At 40.8% G+C, this 19985-nt stretch overlaps 3 protein-coding genes and 1 pseudogene across 9 annotated transcripts in view; 1 reads left to right on the top strand and 3 right to left on the bottom strand.

Moving 5' to 3' along the window:
• Positions 1-19985, bottom strand: part of LOC125722513 (uncharacterized) — an 81690-nt gene that overhangs the window by 44010 nt on the left and 17695 nt on the right. The gene's annotated exons all lie outside the window — the stretch shown is intronic.
• The window catches only part of LOC125722514 (uncharacterized), a 152499-nt gene that overhangs the window by 114836 nt on the left and 17678 nt on the right, over positions 1-19985 (bottom strand). The gene's annotated exons all lie outside the window — the stretch shown is intronic.
• The window catches only part of LOC125722512 (uncharacterized), a 249238-nt gene continuing 233128 nt past the window's right edge, over positions 3876-19985 (top strand). For all 3 annotated transcript variants that reach the window (XM_048998700.1, XM_048998701.1, XM_048998702.1), the window contains exon 1: positions 3876-5364. In XM_048998700.1, the coding sequence (XP_048854657.1) occupies positions 4107-4781 (675 nt within the window). In that variant the 5' untranslated portion in view covers positions 3876-4106 and the 3' untranslated portion in view covers positions 4782-5364. The remainder of the gene's footprint in view (positions 5365-19985) is intronic.
• The window catches only part of LOC125722480 (cytohesin-2-like), a 256228-nt pseudogene continuing 249175 nt past the window's right edge, over positions 12933-19985 (bottom strand).

Raw genomic sequence — 19985 nt, 5'->3', positions numbered from 1 at the left:
CTCAGTGAAATTGTATGTTGTCTTGTGTTTCTTTTGATGCATGTGAATAAACATTCATACTTGAAATTTGAATCTTGAATTGTGTTTACAGAACTATTTATGACAAAAGTATGACCTCAAATTGACATACCTCGTGCACAGAGAAAGCAAAAGCCAGATGTGTTTTCCATTCCTACCATCAGTGTGTAGTTGGTGCATTGTATGCTTATTAAGATGATGGTTTGTGTTAACTGATTGGTACAAAAATACCATTTTTACAAAGGTTTGAAGAGTTAAGCAAGATTTATTAGTTTTTGCAAGAGACCTACAATGTTTTGCTGATTTGGTGGTTTTTTTATTTGTGTGCAGAGTTTTTGCAAAATAGCCAGTAGTTACAAAAATGTGTTTAAGCCATCAGAAAAAAACATGTGTGCTTTGGTGCACACCCATCCATCCATCCATTTTCCAAACCGCTTATCCTACTGGGTCGCGGGGGGTTCCGGAGCCTATCCTGGAAGCAATGGGCACGAGGCAGGGAACAACCCAGGATGGGGGGCCAGCCCATTGCAGGGCACACTCACACACCAGTGACTCTCACACACACACCTCCGGGCAATTTAGCAACTCCAATTAGCCTCAGCATGTTTTTGGACTGTGGGGGGAAACCAGAGTACCCAGAGGAAACCTCACGACGACATGGGGAGAACATGCAAACTCCACACACGTGACCCAGGCAGAGACTCAAACCCGGGTCCCAGAGGTGTGAGGCAACAGTGCTGACCACTGCACCATCATGCCGCCACCCATGAATTCATTTTTCCATTTTTATTTTCAATAATATTGATGTTAACTCAGCATCTTATTTTCAATGTTGAAAAAGTCACTTTATATCAAGGTTTCCCCACCATTAATTTTTCAATATTGAAAATCTGACCAAAAATCAATTCAGTTTCAATGCTGATAATTTAACACTGACCATAATTCAATGCATTTAACTATACTTCAACGCTGAAACAATAACATGATGCTATCTGGGCTATGAATAATTATTTCAATTGATATACAGATTCCAAGCTCATATAGGTGACACACAGGTACATAATGGGCCTCTTATGTCTTAGGTAGCCAGCTACTGTGTTTGATAACCCACCATCATAATAATAGTTTCCTTGCACCAGTATAAAAGTAAACCAATTGATCCCTCTTGCAATAACCTGCGGTATGAAACTGAATAAAATGTATCGTACCAGTCTTGGGGAAAACCAGTGAGAATCCACTGTGAAACAGCACTGCGCAAATTCTCATGTGTTCCTAATGACAAGGGCAAGACTGGTAATCAAACTAGCCTCTCAGCAGGAGTGTTAGTGTGAAAGCAGGGCTTATTGACACAGATAATAAAGCTTGTTAGAATGCGTAACATAATTATTTAGCTGGGCCCAGAAGAGGTGAGAGCTCCCCTAGTGGCTACAGGAGTGTTAGTGTAAAAGCAGGGCTTATTGACACAGATAATAAAGCTTGTTAGAATGCGTAACATAATTATTTAGCTGGGCCCAGAAGAGGTGAGAGCTCCCCTAGTGGCTACAGGAGTGCATTTTCCCCAAAGCAGATATAATGGATGGTGGTCTTATTGCTTTTAGACCACAACTTGGGATAGAAGAACAAATCAAATTATTTTCCTCATTTAATATTCAGATTTTAATTGGGCTTAAATTTTAGAACACAGTGTGTTCTAGGATGGTACGTTATGGATATTAGTCTCTACCACATTCTAACGCTATAAATCCGGACCTTTTCCTATGTTTGATTTGGTGGCTGCCAGGCGTTCTGAGTAGTATAGTGACTATGGTAGGCATGTGATTCCCTATGGAATTTTTTGTTCTGTTCTGTGTGGCAAATACATATAATGCTGACATTTTTCCTGGAAGATTTGGGATTTTTCATCCCGTGCCTTAAGGTATTTCTCTCCAGCTCTAGGGAGTCTCCCCCGAAAACACCAGTCACTCACTAGCCTTAGACTTATGCTTGCTGACTTATTCAACACCATGAAGGATTAACAGAAAAACAGAAACCTATTAAAAGGCTGCACCATATCATGATATGCAAATAAACATCCAGCATCATTATTTCACAGGGAAGTACATTATTTATTGATAATTATAACCCTAACCCTTACTTCTCAGCTTGACAAACATAAGGTGCGGCGCGTGAGCATGTGAACTGGTTGAAATGCAAGTGTCTCACAGTCAATGCATAAAACTTGAGAGCCCTGACTTTACTTATATAGCCCACAACATGTTTATGATTCATAAATAAATCTGGCCAGCAAATCGGTCTTTCATTTTCCATAGAATAAAAAAAACGATAATGTTATCCCGCTGATAATTGCAGGCGCGTTTCACCCCCGGCACTGGCTGGAGACACAGGCAAACGGCATACAATCTTATTGAGGTACAAAAATTATTCCATCTACTCTGCACTTCTGCATAACTTCCATCATAGTGCCAGTTTTTGCCAGATCAAATCTGCAATCAGAAAATTACTGCATACATGCCTTTATATTACGGTCAAGCGGAGAGTCAGAGCAGTTTCCATAGAAACAACGTAAACAAACTTTACCGTTTGAAGCACAACAAACTCTGAGTGAAAATGGCGCAGAGGTGAGTAGCTTGTTAGCTCTCCAAAATGTCTTTGAATTCTTCAACTGATGTTGTGCTACTTTGATTATTTAGCCTTTTATACTATAATGACATAGTAAATGTCTATAATACAATAAAAAACATTACATATTTTTTTTATATTACATATTTTTTTAACGTCATTTAAAGTGCAGTGGTTTTTATTGCTACTGTGGTTGCTAATATTTAAATAATGACAGACTATTTGGTTAGTAAATTCATCTCAAACATGCTAGTTTAGTAGGGCTTCCCAACCTTTCGATGTCCGCGGATCGGTTTCCGTCGTAGAAAAGTGTCACGGATCGGTAAGACGGCGGTATAATTTGGGGGTTCCCACGCCGAGCGGCGGGAGATTGACGGTGTATACGGACATGCGGGGCTAATGGCGTATTTCCGTACATCAATACGGGCAGCTTTCTTTCCAAAACGGCGCGATCCCCTAATGAACGGGACGGCTGGCTCCTCTACCCCCGGTTGTCTGCCGCCCGGTGCAATACTCCGCGCGGACGGTACCGGAACACCGACCGGAAGTTGGGACCCCCTACTGTACAGGGTGGTAGGTAAATTGTAAAAAAAAATTTGGGGCATTACTTTCAGAGTAGGCTAGATGCTTCTAAGTTTATCATTACATCTATTTACATTGTTACACAGGATTAACACTTTCAAATATTCTTAGCTTGGTTAGTGTTAACTCAGTTCTTGGTAGTATTCATCTGGGTATTCATTTGATGTGGAGCACAGTTGTTTCGTATTTGATTCTAGTTATAATTTGGTGACATTACTGTTTAGTATGATATTGCACTTACAGTATCGTGCATTTTACAGTAGATTTTTTTTGCAATCTTGCTCGCTGTTTCTTTTATTCTTTCTTTTTTATATATGTGAACCCTGTAATTATTTATTATAATAATTATAACAGTTGTATTTTCTGTATGGTTGAAGAATTTCCAGCTCTTTATTTATTTTATTATCTCTGTTAAGTGCTGGTTAATCTCTCATTTATTCCCCAGAGAGCGAATTGAGAGAGCTGATCCATGGACCAACACCCAACACTGGGAAGCCTGGAACCTGTGGGATGAAGTGATCAACTGGGGAGAAGGTGTGGAGGAGTTCTCACCAGTGACACTCCCCACTATCCAGGCTGGGGGGGTTAAGGGGGGATTGGGGGGGTCTACCGATTTGGGTAAGGGAGGGGTTAGTAAGGGAGGGGAGAGTGTGGAAAACGATGGACTGCTAGCCAGCACTAGTATTTCATCTCAAAGTCTTCAGAGTAATTACGGCCTTTCATCTGAAGACTGGGAAATTTATAAAACTTGCTACCTTAACAAAAAAAAGAAAGTCAGGAAGGACCGGACAAGCCAGGGGGAAGGTGAGGTAAGGGGGCAGAGTAGTGAGGAATATGTGGAGGTACCAGAGTGGGGAACATTTGAGGGGAAGGCCTCCAGGGTTGTGATGGAGGGGACAGAGGCTGGTATTAGTATGATGGATATGCTAAATGGAGGTGAGGAGAATGGATGTGAGGTGGGAGTGAATGTGGAGGAGGTTAAGGGAGGAGGAGGGAGAAGTGCAGGGAATGCTGTGGAGTATGTAGTGTCACAAAGAGGCAGAACTTGGCTAGAACCCATCCAGGAGGAAGAACTTGAGGAAGATGAAGAAACAGATGAGGAGCTTCAGGAAGTAGAAGACACTGATGCTGCCACAGTGGACAGTTGGCAGTGCATGGCGGCATATGTAGCCAGAATATGGCTGCAGACTTTACAGGAAGATGGTCCTGAGGAAAATGAAGAAGCTGATGTGGTATTCCAGCAGGCAGAAGATGCTGATGCTACCACACTGGTCAGGTTTCAGTGTATGGTGGCATCTGAAGACAGATCACAGCTACTGACTATACCAGAAGAAGGACCTGAGGAAGAGGACGAAACTGAAGTGATGAAGACAGATAAAACAAAAGAAGATGCTGATGCTGCCGAGAAGATCTACAGGGAAGAAGAAGTATCATTCCATGTGAATGCCGAAGATCTTTCTGAAGATGATACTGAGAAGAGCCACAAGAAGAAGAAGAAGAAGATGAAGTGGTGCTTCTTCTGCTGTCCCCTGCCTTTCAGAAGGATTAGCAAGAGGCAGTAATTATAAGGCTGTGAATTCAGGTTTAGAAATGACTTAAAGCAGTAATATAACTACATTATTGACACCTTCACAATGCACTGTAATGCATCCATAAATATATTATAGACATGGGTATAAATATTGAAGAAAAAAAAGCATAACACATTATAGCCATGTTTATTATGGATTAATGGCCGATATAATGTATTATGAAGATATTTATTGTGTATATATAGATCAGAGCATTCATAATGCATTATCAACATAGCTATAATGTGTTATGCGTTTGTATAAGTATTTACAGCCGTGTTTTTAATACTTTTATAAATGATTTATAAGGCATTAATTGGGTATGTATAATGCAGTTATATGACTGCTTTAAGTAAAGTCAAGTAAAGTGTTTATTTTCTTTTTCTTAGAATACCCGTGTTAGAGCCCTGCATTGGGACTGGGATCCCGCGGGACCCAACGGAAAGAGATACTGTTTAAGTGTTAATGTAGCTATAAGATATGATAGGATAAGATATGCAAAGTTAAAATATAAGACAGGCTAAGACGAAATATATTAATATAAGCTAAGTTGAAATATAATAAGATAAGATAGGTTAAGTTATATAATAAGATAGGCTAAGTTAAAATATAATAAGATAGGTTAAGTTAAGATATGACAAGATAGGCTAAGATAAAATATGATAGGCTAAGTTAACATATGATAAGGTAGGCTATGTTAAGATAACAGATTTGCAATAAAACATATTTACTTTTCAAACTGTGTCTTTGTCATCTTTTCAGTGTTGTGTCTGTCTTTGTTTGATAATTTTGAATCGTTAATTTATATCTGAGACTCTCCTAAATGTCAATAAGCAGAGACGGAGGAATGGGAGGAAGGTACGGTTAAGTATAAATGATAAAGTATCAAAATCACAGTGTTGCCTTATTTTGACGCAGAGAAAGTAATTTCAGTGTTACTACCACATATGAGTTAATGGCTGCAAATGTTGGTGTTACAAGTGCCGGTAAATAATGCGGCGTAAGTTTAACTTCGGTGTGTTTCTGAAAAACGCGCAGCCTTCTGCCTGCTGTCATTCGGCGAACGTGTAGGAGGCTATTCTGGTAAGTAATAGGTAAAGTTGTCATTTAACGTAATGCTAACGTGCATTACCAGTTAGTAAGTGTTTTACTATATGACACACCTTACGTCCTTTATAGTTTTAGTCCGGTGCACTCTGTATCCATACTAACTAGCTAGCTAATGTTAACATGACGCAGTACAGTCTTCCAGCTTGAGGATTCCCACCCCTGTCCGCGGCCAGTATTCCGCAGGGGGGTTTGCGGAGGTGTTGGTTGCAAATGCAAACGATCCCTTCATGTTCATGCATTGTGTTCTAATGTGTAAATAAAAGATAACTATCAAATTCAATGTTTATGTCCTATTATACTAGATAAGACTGTAAAATAGTTTGCCCTGCATATGGATGCCATGCAGTCAGAGTATGATCAAGATAGGGTGTGCATGTGGAAAAAAGACAAATGTAACAGTATTTGAGGGAGGAGTGTGAAGGAGGGAAATGTAAGGAGAAGGAGGTTCCTCGGAGCTCCGAGATGTGTTTGGCTGTAATAAATCTGGAATATAGCTATATGACATAGTTTTTGATAACACCAGCATTTATTTTTTAGGTTTGTCGAGCTCCGTCAAAACAATTAGAACGAATCCATTATGTAACTGGAACCCCTCTCACATGTAAACACAGTGACACGCTACAGCGTTGGTTTGTTGTCTGAGGCTATGATACTGACCACAAACACATTCTCAAATTTCACTGCAGCAATCACAGCATATGCAGGCAGAAAAATGATCGCAAAAAACATTCAGCATTAGACTCTAAAACCATCTGTAATGTCTGTGTTTATCCAGTGGACCATAAATTAAAATAAGCTTTCCTATTTCAGTTTCTTTTAGATGTTATAAAGTAATAAATAAACAATCATAATAATTAAACCATGTATTACTGACTATCAGACAACTTCAACAAGTTACCACATGGATGCAAAATCAAAGATATTCATTTGCGCCTGGCACTAACCATGTACTCCTTCACAGTACTAAGCCATAGAAAGGGCCCCAATGAAACCCCTGCTTTCCTGCATCGCAGATACTCTAATCTCAGCATTTATAAGATTATATTTGTACTACCTGCCAATTTTTATATTAGATGAGACTAAAAATTGAGAAATATCTATATGCAGAAGTAGTTTTTCCTGATAAGAAGGATAATATCAAGACTGTCAGCATTTACAAATCGAATTATTACATATCTGAGTAGCCCAGACTGTCTGGAAAACAAAGCCGTACAGCATATGTGGCTGACTAATGTACATACAGTGTAATAAGCTGATAATCAAATGGATAGAAAAACGCTCAATAATAGACAGGATTCAAAGGGTAAATAAGGTGCATCATGTGGAAGAGAAGTTAGGTGGCGTTGGGGTGCATTGTGAGTTTCATCTGGTAGCTAGAAGGGAACAAACAGGGCTTTTGGGGGGGGGGGGGGGGGGGACTTCTCCGGCGGCTACATAGCTCTACCTTTTTTTTTAAATGATTTATTTAAAAAAAAATCTTTTCTCCTTACACTATAATGGCAGGTTTAGGACTAATACAGTACAGTCATAACCAGTGTCAAGGATTCTATGCATTGCTACACAGAGACAAGTCCAGATATTGAGCCCAAGGCTGAAATTGTGGTTTACTTACAAGTGCACTTTGCTGGGCATTGCGGGTGTTTGTCCTTCTCTGCTCACATTTTCCCCTCTTATCCTGTCTTCTCCTCCGCAGCCCTTCCTCCTTCTCTCTGTTGCTCCTATATTCCCTCCCCTCCAGTCATCTATGTTCTCTTTCCTCTGCGGTCTCTCCTCTTCTCCCATTCTTCAGTTATACTCTCTTCTCTGCTTTCCCTGTATCCCTCCTGTCTTCTGGTCCTGTCGTCTTTTCTCCAGTCATCCCCTGCTTCTCAGTCATCTCTGCATCTTTTCTCTCATTTGTTTGCTTATTCTTTGATTGTTTGTGTTATTTGTTAACCCACCACCCCATGCTGGATGAGTCTTGATGTTTTTTGAAGTTTTTTTAAAGTTAGGCTTCTTCCTTTGTTTTTGTGCCATATCTTCTGCCCTCTTCTGGTTGCGGCAGTGCATGACACGGGTGGAAAATAGGGTTTATTACAACACACACATCAAAACCAAAAGGATCAGGATGGTTCCAAAATGAACAGCAAATGACCAGGAATGAACTAAATGATGGAATAAACACAACTAGTGAACTATATACATACATACAGCTATAATGAAGCATCAAAGAACAGAAGCAGAACAGGCACTTAAATACACAGCTAACAAGACACAATGCAGGACAGTGAGAATCATAACCAATAACAAGGACTGAGGGCAACCCAGGAACAGGTGTTACAGTTAAACAGCACTGGTGAAATCAAAGTGACCTTTCAGCCACATGGTCAGCTCTGCATCGCCCTCTGCTGTTTGCATTAGAAGCTGCTTGAAATTCCCACTCTCCTTACCAACACCTCGAAAAGCCAGGCCTTGCCGTGCCAAGTACTTAACTTCAGAAGATTTTTCCTCACTTGCTGCTGCTCTTTCCAGCTCATCTGAAGGTTGAATATTAACAGGATTGATCTTCTGAATCCATGTCATCAGTGCTAATCTGTGGCACTGCCTGTCTTTATGTGCACTGAATTTCCACAGTGCCTTTTCCAGTTTCACATGCCAGTCTTCACAAGAGCTGAATGTGTCTTTCATGCCAGTTTAGACATTTGTGTTACAAATTATTTTGCACAGTAGAAACAAAGAACCCCCCTTAAGACGAGGGGGGGCTGTAAGGGAGCCCAGTGTGATCTTTAAACCATTTCTCCTGAAAGCAGGGTCTCCTGTTTGATAGACGTGACATTTACATTTGGCTGATTTGGTGAAGGTCCAAGCTCCTCCCCCCTCCTCCCTAATACACCTTCATCTTCACCTGCCTGTCTGCTCTCTCTCTCTCTCTCTGTCATTGACTCACACTCAGTCTCCCTGATTAAATGCTGTATCTGAAATACACACCACAGGCCAAACTAAGAAGCATATTAAACTAACATCAGGATCAGGCTGCTGTGACGTCATTATTCACTCTTAACCATCAATATTTGCTCCTTTTCTCACTCCCCTCCATGTCACCTGCATTCTCTGCCGTCAGCAGCCTCTTGCTGTCTCTCCCTCTTCATCTTTACTCTCAGCACAGCAGAGTTTACATGAAAGCAGTTATCAGTAAACAAGTGGTGTTTCTTGGCATGATGCTCAGGAATGTTTCTAAGGATTTGTTACCTGAATGGGAATGATTAATATATGAAGAACCTTTGACTCACATACTGTATACGTCTATCATCTGACTGGCACTAATTATCTCACTGTCTCTACTTACTTTCCTGCTTTTCTGTGGTTGCCCAAAAACTCACGATTGTCACACTTCCTCTTCATGATGACAAGCTACTCACTGTGAATAAAAGCTGACTGTAATAAAACTACCTGCATTTAAATCACACATTAATAACGCAAAATACCTTAAGTAAGCAAGTATAGCTTTCTACAGTAATGGAATATAAAATTAATTAAACCTATTACTGTCTACAAAATAACACATTCAGCACTATATCAGACTTTACATCAGCTTTCTGTCCATTATAAATATACCTGAGTGAGCACCGTTGTTAGTTTCTAGGAGAATGTGCAGTTAATAACATTTCCAGGTAATTTAACCAGCGTAACTGCACATGAGGCAATTATTATAATTATAAACGTAGTAGGGGTAGGGGGCGCTATAGAGCGAAAGGGTGACTACGCCACTCTGTAACTGTCGCTAAGACGGTTATTTTATAATCACCTTTTGCTGGTTTGATTTAATATAGAATGTATACTGTGAAATGTATGCCAGTGCCCTCTGCTGACTATTTAATTGATCCGTGTTAACCCTTGAATACATGGTCATGTGACGGAATAGGGTAGGAGTAAATGCATGCTGGGAGATTCATGGAGTCAACTTGAGGTTTGTCGGCTTGTCACGGCAGGATCTGTAATAACTCCTAAGCATTTGGTCAGAAGGCGCACACGGTAATTTATATTTATTGTATTTACTTGTTGTCTTGTATTGAAAAGTGGAATTGCGGTGATGTATGAGCCGCTGTTTAGCGGTAATATCATGGATCTTTTAGAATGTCTTGTAAGATTAAATGTAATGCAGGAATTTAATAATATGTTTATTTTATAGTTTTTCACGGTGTCTAGAAGAATAAAGACGGAATAAACTTCAACATCTGTCAGGCGTATGTTTTCTGTACCAGATGAAGAACTTTGGGAGCTGTTATATCTTCTATAGTAAAGGTAACCTTACAGTAAATGACGTCTGCTGTCATCTGACGCTATATAGAAAATGTAATTAAATAAGATTAAATTTACCTTCTGCGAGGGGCACCCTAATATAATGATATATATAATAATTATAATATAATATAATTATATAATTATAATAAATATAATATAATTATAATATAAAAATACACTGCTGTCTGTCTGCCATAAAATAAATAAAAGGGGGAATTGGAATTGCATATGACTATGGAGATTTTTACTAATTCACATAAGGGACAGCATAAAGGGTTGTTTCATTCAGTATCAGAGGAATTCATATATTTGTGTGATTATGATAATCACTCTATTATAACTTGATAGTACATCTCTTGAATTGAACTAATTACAGTGTCATGTATAACACTGCACTTTTTAATACATTGTCTGGCAGAACAGACTGCAAAACTGTAGTCTCAATGGAAAGCTGGATGAAATTCCTAGGGTGGCGTAGTCAGCTGTCCACTGAGTCTACAGTTTTGTAGTTCGGTCTGTCACAGTCTGGCGCAGTTGGCAGGATCATCGTCCTGAGAGCAGAGACGCGTGTTCAGTGTGAATGACTCTTCAGTTGTTTTTCTATTTTTAATTACTTTTTATTCCTATCCATGTCTTTTTTTACTTTTGTATGCTCATTATTTAGCCAGTACAGCTGTTTTTATTGTAGTCGAAAACAACAGTGAGTGCCAGTCACTGGCAAATCCCTTGGTTCCCGGTTCCACTCCATCTGTCCTCTGGTGGTCCCCTTGAGCTGTGGACCCCTTTCCAGTGTTCTGCAGCCTGATCCTCCTGAGCCGCACGGAAGCGGAAGTTGGCAAAGTGAGATGCGGCAGTAGGCCTATGCATGCAATTGACTGGAGTATGGAGAGTAAAGCCTTTCGTTTTCTTTAATAAAAGTTGTCCTTGTATTTTCTCATATGCGAGAACATCACAACTGCCACAGCACTTGTTGATGTGTAAGTGTGCCCTATTCAAACAATAAAGAGAAACTACATGCAGCACTGAAAAACTATTCCACGGCCAAAAAAAATGTAAACATTCTTTCTATATCAGAAGCTAGTCTCTGACTGAAATTTCTATAAATCTTTATATAAACTGATAGCAATTAACCTAAGAGTGCATGCTTGGATTGTAGTATCTGCATGTACTGTGGAACTAAAAAGAATCATAATCAACATATATAATTACGTAAATGAAAAACAAATACGTTGCATTTTCCTTAATAGTTTTGCACGTTGCCATAATTCATATTTAATTTAAAGTATGAAGCACCCAAGCAAAGTTTATGTTGAAATAATACTCAAGATTCTTAAGTCTTAGCTCTGGCACAGTGGTGGATCTAGAAAATTTTACATGGGGTGGCAAGAGATTTTAACAGAGTGGCATGGAGGTTCAGTGAGAAACCGACTATCATTCAGAATCGTGGAGCTCAGGAACATACTTACACTGAAAAAGTGACAATTTATCTAAGCATTTGGACTCTCATGGTTAAAACAATGCTGACTGTACTTTTCATTATCACTGACCAGTTGTTTTTCTTTGTTGTGCTGTGCAGCAGAACGTTTCACAAACATATCCAAATTAAGAGCCTTTGCACGCTGGTTCTCAATGCTCAGCAGAGTTTCCAGGTCCGCGGTGTTCATGCCCAATTGTGCTATTTTGAAAACATAGTTTCGGGTAAATATTAGGAGGTCATGGGTTGCGGATTTTTGGGCTGATTTCATAATGTTATACAGCAGCAGACTGCAAGGGGAAAAAGAAACTAATTATTATCAGTGCAAGTGGCTCCTAATCCTGAGTAATGCTGAATCTCTAGCCACCTAAAGTAAGAGACAGATGCACACGGAAAGCAGGGCTGCCGACTACCATGCATCTGGCATGACTTTCACGCTCTCAGACACTCACGCAAGGAATCTTCCACTATATTATTCCACTATAAGCCTAAATGTAGCTACATCAGAAGCGTTGGTGTAGTTTGAAAACCCTACATACCATTTAGAACAGGGGTCACCAACATGGTGCCCACTGGCACCAGGATGCCCCCAAGGACCACATGAGTTGTCCACGGACCTGTTCTAAAAATACCACAACTCACCAGTGGGCAGCGACTAAAATTTCATTGTATCTTGTTGTTATTTTTCTTTAATCACATTTGTATTTATATAGATAGAAAATGACAATATCCAAAAAAACATTTAAAACGTGTTTATTCTACATGAAGTTTAGATAAGTTTAGGTAAAGTCTGTTCTGGTAGCCTTTGTATGGCTCAGTACCCGTGAAGTAGCTCTCAGTTTCAAAAAGGTTGCTGACCCTTGATATATAGTATACCCCAATCATGGGTGATATATCCTAATCAGTAAAATAACAGTCGGCTAAATTCCGCATAGTGATCTCATTAACTGCGTGTTGTTGCTGAAATACATCACACAGACGTCGGGGGAATGTCGAATCATCAGAATATGTAAGATTTATACATTTGGTTAAGTTGAACGCATTTGCTGTTGAATGCAATTCCTATCACATTAACAATTACTGGTTGAAAAATGAATTGCTGTTAGTGTCTTAAATCATACTGCTGTAAAAGTAAAATTTACAACAGAAATCAATATGCTTAGAATATGGGTTAAGATGGAAAATAATTTTTCCATCCCAATCCTAATCATGTTGATGCAAATTTACAGCAGTGTGGATTCTCAGAAAAAAAGGTACTCTGACATAAAGATCAGCAATACAGTGCAAATAACATTTAATTTCACATTTATACAAAAAAAGGACAGGGCATTTCGATGATAAAATCTGTAGTGAACAATAAGTCGCATCAAAACAAAACCTGGTATTCGGTCATGCTACCTTAAGGTTAAACATTACTTTGTGCAAAGTTCCTTGTTCTGAAATAAATACTTTCTGCAATAGCACATCCAACCATATTCACACAGTCTTTATCGTTATTTATTTATTCAGCCGTTTTTTTCTTACTGCCAGCATCTCATAAAAAGGGTCAGTGCTCACAGCAGCAGTGATGCTCTGTATCCACTTGTCCTTCTCCTCAGGGGTTGGCGCCGAGATGCGGTACACCACATGATTGCCCTCTACCAGGCGGCCGTCCGCCTCCGTTTTGCAGGCTTTCATCAGCTGTCTGCTGTTGTTAGGGATGTACAGTTCAAAGCAGTTAGGCTTCCTGAGATCCTTCACCTCACGGATGCTCAGATTCTCCAGCGGAATGATCACCCTGGGTTTCTTATCCGTAGTATGTTTAAAGTAGTAAAGGCAGTTGTCCATCAGGATGAACCACCGCCTTTTCCATGTTTTCACCCGTCCTCCTCCCAGTTTGAAGAGCCAACCCTCTCTGTCAGGGTTGAAGAAGGCATTGTTCCCATCTTCTTCAGGAATCTTGAATGGCTCATTCTTTATGCTCTTATAAAGATTTCGGAGGAGATCATCTGGCAGGTTGCCTCCATCATTGATTCCTCGATTCATGGAGATGAACCTGTCCACACTGGGCTTGTCTCACACATTTGGATTATGAAGGCTAGTGTTTAGCATGATTATGGAAAATGAAAGTACATAGCAGGTGTCAATGTTTTGGAAGACTCCAGGATTACATTGACAGTACCTCTGCGCAAAGGCCTCCATCATCCTGTCAATCTTTTGTGCTTCTCCTGGCAGACGGAAACTCCAGAGGAACTGCCTGAGAGCCTGTACCAGGTTGAACCCTGCGAATTCATGAAGCCCAAGAAATGTTTGGAGGACTTGGATATTGAAGTCGTCTCTCTCACCCAGGTAATCCCCAATGGCTGTTTTGTTCAGCCCCTGTCCCTTATATAGGAGCTGGGCGATGTCCTCAGACGTGTGCCGGAGAAGATTGTTTTGTACCATGAACAGGATACCCTTCTTAGGGTCCATGTTGAATTTCTTTCTTCCCATGGCGACATGCCTATTCTTTTCTAAGATTTGGCTGCGTTTGGTGCTGGATTCAAGGCCCTCCACTTCCATGAGGGCCTCTCTCAGCGCCTCCCGCAGCCTCTGGATCTCCAGCAGAAGGGCTCCTTTCCTCAGCCGGATGTCCTCAAGTTCAGAGTGCTTCTCTGGACTCAGGTCCATGGAGACTGCAGCTGACAGGAAAAGGAGATCGTCAGCGGGTGTGGAGCTCAGCAGGTTGGCCATCTCTGCCAGTTTGGTTGTTGGTTCAACTCCCATGGCAGAGTAATCGTAACATTGTTAAGCCCTTGAGCAAGTCCCTTAGACCCAAGTGCTCTGACCCCAAACTCTCCTCACTTCGGACAAAAGCATATGCTGAATATATGTAATCCCAAAGGGCAGTTACAGAAGACCCCAGGACCGGAGTAACGTGGGAAGCAATTACTGATGCCTGGAAGCTTTGGGGCATGCAAATAAACTGCATCCAAAGGCAAATGGCTAATAAAGAATGCTCTGAATGCCAGGCATTCGTCCAGCAGTGAGATCGTAGAGATAATGAATAAAGATAGAAAGTGTGAATAAAGATAAAACATTTTGATTGTATTTGCGAAGCGATGCTGGATGTGCTGAGCTCGCCGGGAAGGTCATGTGGTCCGCATTCCCTCCCCATGCACACGTGATCAGCTCAATCACACCGAAATTGTCGGTTTGCTGCCCTTCAGGGAAACAATCTAAAGGGTGTTACGGGAAAAGTAATCGATGCAAGAGCCAATGATGTTCTCCTGGTGCCTACCCTTGTTTATGTTATCGTTACTGACACAAACAATGATGAACGATAATAAGCATTTATAAGCCATGATGACCGCACCATTAACGTGGAGTTGCACTAACGTCTGTTTTTATAGCTAACCAGCAAGTCAACCTCTCACCCTGGTAATGCAACAGCGCCGGTTAAACAATACGTTTACACAGAGTGCTTGTGATCAGTGGCCTATACTACAAATCAGGGTTACTGGCTTATCGAGGTAACTTGACGGATTTAAGGTACCACAGTTTAAATGAACTTCATATTTGTTCATCGGGATGTCTGAATCGGTGCTAATCAGTACTACGATGCCAGTTATGCAATGTAGTTTTGATAAAACTTTTCTGTCATTTAACATAAGAGGAAAAAAATAATTATACTGTAGTCAAATTGGCTGATATAAAATCGTTTAAAACTGTGACAAATTTTGCCTTTTTTTACAGTGTATACTTCCAGTAGTGTAGCAGATACGGATTTCTGAAATAGCAAAGATAAAGGTCAATGATTAATATCCCTCATCTCTTTTAAAACTATAGGTAAGATGCTGTTTTGATATCCTGTCTAGGGTTGGAGTGTAACAGTATTCACAGGAAAGGGGAATGGGATAAATGGACAAACAGGGTGAGGGCAAGAAGGGAACACCAGTGGACAAAGGGATATTTTTTGTATTTTCATTTTTTTTCATGTATAATACTGAAACTGAACAAATAACCCGGTGCAAAAGACTTTGGGAGTGACCACAGCCAAAATAACAAACAAAATCCCCAACTATCAAGTGCGACCCACAGCTAATCTCACCTAAGTGCAAAAGAAAAGGAAACCAAAAGACAAACACTCCACCTCACTCCCTGACCAAATAAACAGAGTCCAACACACACTTGCAAAACAAAATAGCAGTCACTCCCTATGCAGCAATACAATCACACATACATAACTTACACACAAGTCAAAGCAACGAGGGGGCTAGTGAAGACGTAAACCAAAGAAAACCAAGCGGGGAGACAGCAAGCCAAACTGAGGTCGCGGGGGGGACCGGAGCCTATCCTTGGAACAACAGGCGTAGGCAGGAACCAACCCTGGGCAGGAGTCAACACTCTGCAGGGCGCAAACACTCACAACTCAGATTTGCCAATTAACCTACCCTGCGCACTTTTGGACTGTGGGAGGAAACCGGAGCCCCAGGTGGAAGTCTTTCCCCATTCACCAGATTATATTGCCAGAAGACTGAATATTAGATATCAAATACTAGAGTGACATAAAAACAAAAAACAAGTTTGCTTGTAATGAGACGCAAAACAGAAGATTATCTCTTTTTATATTTTGAGAAAACATTTTAACATTTATCCAACCGGTCAAATGGTTTAATACTTCATACAGCAGCATTTCTAAACTCATTCCTCAGCCCACCAGACAGCTCCACGTTTTTGCTCTGTCCCAGATCCCTGCATGCATGAACCAAACAGTCACCTTTTACTGCTGTGCTGAGAGCTTGGACAGAGCAAAACTGTGGATCTTTGCAGTGGGGTCCAAGGACTGGCTTGAGAAACCCTGGCATAGAGGAGACTGCAGTGAGAGCCAAGAAAAAAAGAGATTAGAGAGGAAGGTAAAATGCTTCTATTAACATGGCAAATAAGCTGCAAGTACAGACCCTGTGCTTCCATTACAAACAAAAAGCCTGTTTGACCCTCCTAAACACACAAGTCAGATTAACTTAACCAGGGGAAATAAGCATAAAACTTGACAAAGACTAGACTATGAAAAGGGAAGGTGAACATCATACTTACACAAACTTCTGCTAAAGCAAATGGACAAACCCCTTTTAACTGAATCAAGTTACTTTAAAAAATTAATAATCCAAAAATAAATCAATAAAAATTAAGAAAAACACAATCATGCTTTGAACTAATACTGCAGTCAATCCTAAATGTTCCCATGACATTCTTTTCGTCACGATGCACACTCGGTACATACTGGTTAAAAACCATTTATAATCCTTCATGTTCCAGTCTATGATGGAGCACCCCAACCTGGGCCACCCATCCAACATGGCAGATTTCTGCCCCCTGGCCCCGGAGACTAGCAGACCAACCTCTGGAAACAGGGAACCAGGGGGACATGGGCCGCTGACTGGATGGGCGACTCCAGAATGAGGTGAAGCAGAAGGTAGACTCCACAGCAGAGGACCGAGGAATGTAGACCAAAACCAGGGAACCTGAAGTGGCAAGAACACAAACCAGGACAGACATATAAAACCAAAGCAAACGCATCAGTGGCACAGCCCACCAGCTTGTGAAAGATGGCTACCTGGCATCATGAATCCCTTAATCAAAAACCTTTGTGATGGCAACTTTACCACCCAGGACTGATCCCTCCTAAAGACCTCAAGTTTCAATCCAAGGTTTCCGAAATGTTTTGAAACATTAGTCCATGTGACTGCTGTGGTATTGTTCCAGACAGGGAAAACAACTTAGGAGAAAATTTCCGTGCATGTTGGGTGTTTCTGGTACTGTTGGGCTGAGGGGGTAATTGAGTGACTATTAACCTTTGAAATCCAATTATATTATTTAAACAGGTTAGTAGTTAGACAGTGTGATTTAGATGAGGATAAGGATGTTTCATTGTCATTACAAAACGTGTTCTACATGAAGGGAACAAAATGAGGCACTCAGATCCGGTGTATTAGCAATAATAAAATAGAAATAAAATTGAAAGAACAATACAATGAATAATATGGCAACAATTAAAATAAAATAGAATAAAGACATTAAGATAGATTCCATTAGGAGAATTTAACCATGGATGTAAAGTGAGCAGGTGTGAGTGTAGCAGAGATTACTGAGGTCTGTGTGTAATAAAGTATATGTGACACTGGCTGAGGAAGCAGCAACGTGTGTGTGTGCAAAGTCACAGTAATAACCTGCAGCACTGAGGGATCTATTGCAGCGAAGCCCTGACATGTAACACTGGTGATGAATGGCAGTGTTAGATATAGGTATAGTGAGGTACTTATAATTATAGTAGGTAGATTTAGTGGATTAGATTTAGTTAGAAACATACAGGGCAAATCTAGATAACACATACACACACAGGTTACATATAAATATAAATTTGGGGGCAGTGTGTAGCTCAGTGTGCTAAGCCTGTGATCAGAAAATAGCCCACTTTAGCCCAGCATGGGCACATCTGTGGGTCCTTCAGCAAGGCCCCCAGCTCCCTGGGTGCCACTATGACTGGCTTCCCGTCACGGCCAGCTCACTCTGAGCAAGTTGGGGGAGGCAAAACGAAAATATCTTGATTGGGATCAATAAAAAGTATTAATTCTTATCCTACGGTCTGAGCATTCGGTCAATCCAAGTACAGAGAGTGGTAATGTGGACAATGCTGCTTGCATTTCCGGCCCAGCAAGGTCTGCTGCTGCTCCACAGCTATATATATATTCAGCACTGACCTTTTTCCATTCAGTGGTTGTTAAAATAACTTTGTGTAGCCTAGTAATGGTGTAGTGCAATATTCTTTGGTTTGTAATATAAGGGATTAAATAATATCTTCCAAGTGACATACAGGCCCTCCACATTTTCAGTCTCCTACCAGAGAGCATGAAAGCTCTTCCTACATTTGCCTCTGCTGTATCTCAGATTTTCAATAGGTAACATAGAAAACACATCTTTAACCTATTGTCTGAAGGCAGGGGGTCTGGAGGACTTCCACTGTGTGAGAGTTGTTCTTCCACCCAGCAGAGAGGAGAAGGCTGTGGCTCTGGCCTGTGAGGCGGTGTATTGTTTTTCTGCGGGGAGATGTGAGCATCGGGTGAGACTCGACTCAAATGCAGCCGCTTTGAGACAGACGTGGACTTTAAGGAAACACAGACTACATATGGAACAGCAATGACTGAGCTGGGGAACGCAGTGAGGGCAGGCATATTTATACACAGCACACTAATCAGCGACAAAACAGGTGTACAGGGTTAGGATGGAGAACTATAACGGGGATACAGGAGAATTAGGAGGGTTACAAAGGGCCAGCAGCGACCTCTGCTGGCATGAGTAGGATGAGACATGAAAAAATAAGAGATTACAGATCATGACAGGAGCACCAAGCACAGCAACAGTGGGGTCATGCTCAATTATCACACCACATATATGAGAAAACATTATGAAAATATGTTCCTAAAAATTGTTCAAACATCAGCATGACCGAAACATACGACTGGTTGTACCTAGGCTACACTGGCACTGACAGCAGAGTGTAACAAATTACCAGCTACGACATATATCTGATGATTCAGAAGATAGACAAGTTGAAGAAACAAAGTGGTTAATTGACTATTAGAGAGAGATGCAATACCGCTTTTGTCAAAATGACAGGTCGGGTCAAAGGTCACGTTCAAAAGTTCAGTGGGCGGAGCTTATGTTGTAGTGGGTTGAGCTTGGTTGTGTAACTGACGCAATAGCATGTGGATTTAATTATTTATTTAAATATTTTTTTTGTCTTCTTCCCCGGGGGTTGGTTGTGTAACTGCTGCAATGGTATTTGGATTTAATTATTTATTTATTATTTTAAATGATTGTGGCTTAGGGGGCATGGGTTGGTTGTGTTAGTGATGCAATGGTATTTGGATTTAATTATTTATTATTTTAAATGCTTATTTTAAATGTTTATTATTTTAAAATGATATTGAGGAGAGTGCTTATGAGTGTGTATTATTTAAAAAATGATATTGATGAGAGTGCTTATGAGCGTGTGTTATTTGAATAAGTTATTATTATTATTATTTTGTGGGGCGCGGGCGGGAATGAGCGGGGCTGGGTTACCTGATGGAGCGCGAGCGTACGGTGTGCGGTAGCGTGGTAAGGTCCCCGGGCTTCGGAGAATCAGCAAAGGACTTATTCACATACTGGTGCGGTAGCGCGGAAAGGTCCGCACGGCTTTGGATAATCCTCGGAGAGAGCGATGCGGGAGAGCTGAGAGGCGTGCTGCTGCGCGAGTCTGAGAGAAACTGTGAGAGACTGTGGGATAAAATGGTAAAGTTGGAGCAAAGAATGAGAGGAGGAGGTGCAGG

Source organism: Brienomyrus brachyistius, unplaced genomic scaffold (assembly GCF_023856365.1).
Source record: "Brienomyrus brachyistius isolate T26 unplaced genomic scaffold, BBRACH_0.4 scaffold39, whole genome shotgun sequence".
Taxonomy (NCBI): Eukaryota; Metazoa; Chordata; class Actinopteri; order Osteoglossiformes; family Mormyridae; genus Brienomyrus; species Brienomyrus brachyistius.
Note: the sequence above shows the minus strand (reverse complement) of the source record. Positions and strands in the feature narration are given on the sequence as shown.